Source organism: Tachyglossus aculeatus, chromosome Y4 (genome assembly GCF_015852505.1).
Source record: "Tachyglossus aculeatus isolate mTacAcu1 chromosome Y4, mTacAcu1.pri, whole genome shotgun sequence".
Lineage (NCBI taxonomy): Eukaryota > Metazoa > Chordata > Mammalia > Monotremata > Tachyglossidae > Tachyglossus > Tachyglossus aculeatus.
Genome location: NC_052096.1, coordinates 1,444,731 through 1,447,585, shown reverse-complemented (window position 1 = coordinate 1,447,585; position 2,855 = coordinate 1,444,731). Strand labels below are relative to the sequence as shown.

At 63.8% G+C, this 2,855-nt stretch overlaps 1 protein-coding gene across 1 annotated transcript; it reads right to left on the bottom strand.

Moving 5' to 3' along the window:
• Positions 1 to 764: 764 nt before the first annotated feature.
• LTA (lymphotoxin alpha) lies at positions 765 to 2,855 on the bottom strand. The gene is made up of 5 exons (XM_038768203.1): positions 2,813 to 2,855; positions 2,182 to 2,396; positions 1,668 to 1,772; positions 1,434 to 1,542; positions 765 to 1,183 (listed from the first exon to the last, which is right to left on the bottom strand). Exons 1-5 carry the CDS (start codon positions 2,853 to 2,855, stop codon positions 765 to 767), a joined length of 891 nt encoding a protein of 296 aa, XP_038624131.1.

Genomic DNA, 2,855 nt, shown 5'->3' with positions numbered 1-2,855 from the left:
CTTTAATCTCAGGATCTACTCATGGGTTTCACTCTCTCCCCCCCTCCCTGGATTCAAACAGGGCCGGACAAGCTGGGTTCTCTCCTCTTCCCTCTCCCCCCTGCCCCCGGCACCCCCCACCGCCCCAGCACCCCAGAGCCCCAGTGATACAGCCAGGGAGACGGACATCAGAGAGTAGAGATTTATTGAAGAGGATCCAAGGCACAGTTCCCACCCCGGTCCGAACCCCACCCTCCCCATCTCCTCCTCAAATCCCACCCCCCACCCCATCTCCCACCCCATTCCCATTCCTTCCGCTACCACCTGCCTCTGGAGCTCCCTTGACTGCGTGTCTGTCTCTCCTTCCCTTCTTCAACACCTCCATAAATAAATAAGTTAATCTTCCCCCATAAATAACTCCCCTGCACCCTGCCCCTCCTGAGTTCCTTCCTGCCGCTCTCCCACCTCCCTGCTCCGTGCCTCAGTCTCCCTCTCTACGAACGAGGGGACCGAGGATGCTCGAAACCATCTTTCTCCCAGGATTTCCTGAAATGCTCCGAGCCGTCCCGGCACCTGGGGCGTCTCCAGGAGGAGGAGTTCCCCCAAGGTTTCTAGAAACTGCCCTAGATTCCACAGGTGGAAACTCCCAGCGGGAAGGCGGGAGAGCCTCAAAACTGCAGCAGCAAGGGGAGGTGGCCGGGGGAGCCTTGAAACTGACTTTTCCTTTAAAAGAACAACAACAACAACAACAACAGATCTTTTTCTCTTTCCCCGCCTTTCCCCCCTCACACGGCAAAGGCGCCAAAGAATACACTGCCGGGGACCAGGAGCAGGTTGGAGACCCCCTCAGTGCGGGTGGAGAGCTGGTCCCCAGCCATCAGGGAAAATACGGCTCCCTGGTAGATGGATTTGATCCAAGGGCCCTTAGGCCCGGGGCACACGGACTTCTGGGCGCTGAGGAGGGGGACGTGGATGGGGTACTGGGTGGAGAACAGCAGGACCTCGTGGGAGAGGTAGTTGGGGGCCAGAGTCCCCTGCCCATCCTCTGTACACCCGGGGCCCGAGAACACCGTCTGGGTGTAGACGAAATACACCCCACTGGAAGGCACCAGCAGGGTGTTGTTTTGGAGCCGGAAGCCGTGGTGGAGGAACGCATGGTCCGAATTGTCCCTCCAGAGCAAGGAGCCTGGCCGGCTTGGGTCTCCTGGAGAAGAGAGGAGGAAGAGAGGAGGGTCCCGGGGGGTCCCGTCAGGGGAGATGGAGGCCACGGGCAGAACCCTTGGGGGAACTGGGGGTGGGTGGGATGCCTGGGTCTGGCGGGTTGCTTGGGTCCCAGGAGGGAGGCGGAGGTGGAGGTGGGGGGCGGGGGACTGGGGGGGTTGGTGGGGAGGCGGGGTACCAGGGAGGGGAGACCAGCCAATGGTTGGGGAGACAGTCAGGTGCCCGGTCCTTACCAATCAGGTGAGCGGCCGGTTTGGGAGCGTCCCTCAGGAGGCGTCGCCGGAGGTCCAGGTGAGCGGTCAGGTGGGGAGACCGGGGAACCCCAGGACCGCCGAGGTGCCCCTGAGAGGGTGGCAGGAGGGAGAGGGCCGAACCGAGTGGGCGGGGGTGGAAAGGAGGAGCGGCCAGAGCTTCCCCATCCCTGCCTCGCACCCCTCCCCAGACCTGGGTGCCCCCGGCCCCCTCACCTGGACCCCGAGCAGGAGGAGGCTGAGCCCTCCCAGGAGACAGAGGGCTCCAGCCAGGGAGGCCGGCTGTCTGGTCCTGCAGCGCAGTGGGGTCATGGGCAGGGCCTGGGAGAGGAGGAGAGGGAGGCATCGTTCGAAGTTCAGAAGGAAACCGGGGCAGAGAGGGAGGGAGGCTACAAGAGGCCTGGGTGCGACCCCCAAAGGTACAGACCCGGGGAGATGGCCGGAGCCCGAGGGAGGGAGGCCCTGGTGGGCGGGCTGGGGCCGGGGCCTCAGAGACCCCACCCGAGATCTCCAGAGACCTGCCCAGAGACAGAAGCGGAGACCCAGAGGTGCCACAGAAGCCACCAGAGGCAGGGGCGGGCGGAGGCCGAGAAGCAGAGGTGTCGCACGCACCGAGGGGCAGGGGCGGAAGGACTGAGGTGTGGACAGACGAGCACCCGGCGGGAGAGGAAGAGTGAGAGAGAGAGAGAGAGGCCGGGCGGCGGGCGGAGAGGCACCCGGAGAGGCACACGGGCTCGGGGTGGCACTTGGCACTGGAGAGGAGAGGCCGAGGGGGCAGGAGGCTCGGGTGGAGAGGGCCGCAGGGCGGGATCATTCGGCCCGGGGGGCCCCTACCTGCTGTGCGCTGGGCTTCCTGGGCCCGGACGTCTGAGTCCTTTATAGAGGAAGCAGCCGGGAGGGGCACGGGGGAAGCCCCTTGCAACTTAGAAGAAGACACTGGTGTTTCTGCCGAAAGCAGGAAAAGCTGAGGTGAGAGCATGAACCGCAGGTTTTTGTGGCTCCACTGCCTGGCTTCTGGGAAGGGATCCGGGCAAGGCACCTGGGTTCTGGGAGCAGGCCGGGGTCAGAGGTCAAGGGGGCGACGGCGCCTCTCGGAGATGGAGCTGAGATTGGAGGTCGGGCCGGGAGGCGGCTCTGGGAGGGGGAGAAGGAACTGGATGGAGGGTATGTCCCTGTTAATCCAGCCTTGCCTCCTGGGGACCACTCAGTCTCCCCAGCCCCCGAGACGTGCATTTTGCCCCCTCCCACCTCCCAGCTGGCTTTCCTCTAGGCTGGAGTTGCCTCTCACTCCCAGCCCCAACTCCCCTCCACTCCTTTCCCATCTCCCTTCCTCCTCCGCCTTCCAAGCTGTCCCCATTTACCATTATACCCCATGCAGAACATTTCTATGACATGCAGTGTCAT

Bases quoted from the DNA above. Each gene is read 5' to 3' on its own strand.
- LTA (XM_038768203.1), bottom strand. From the start codon at position 2,855: ATGACACTGCATGTCATAGAAATGTTCTGCATGGGGTATAATG. The intron at 1,773-2,181 runs GTGTGCCTCTCC...CTCCTCTCCCAG, and splicing joins CCAAGTGCCACCCCGAGCCC to GCCCTGCCCATGACCCCACT. The intron at 1,184-1,433 runs GTAAGGACCGGG...TCTCTTCTCCAG, and splicing joins ACCGGCCGCTCACCTGATTG to GAGACCCAAGCCGGCCAGGC.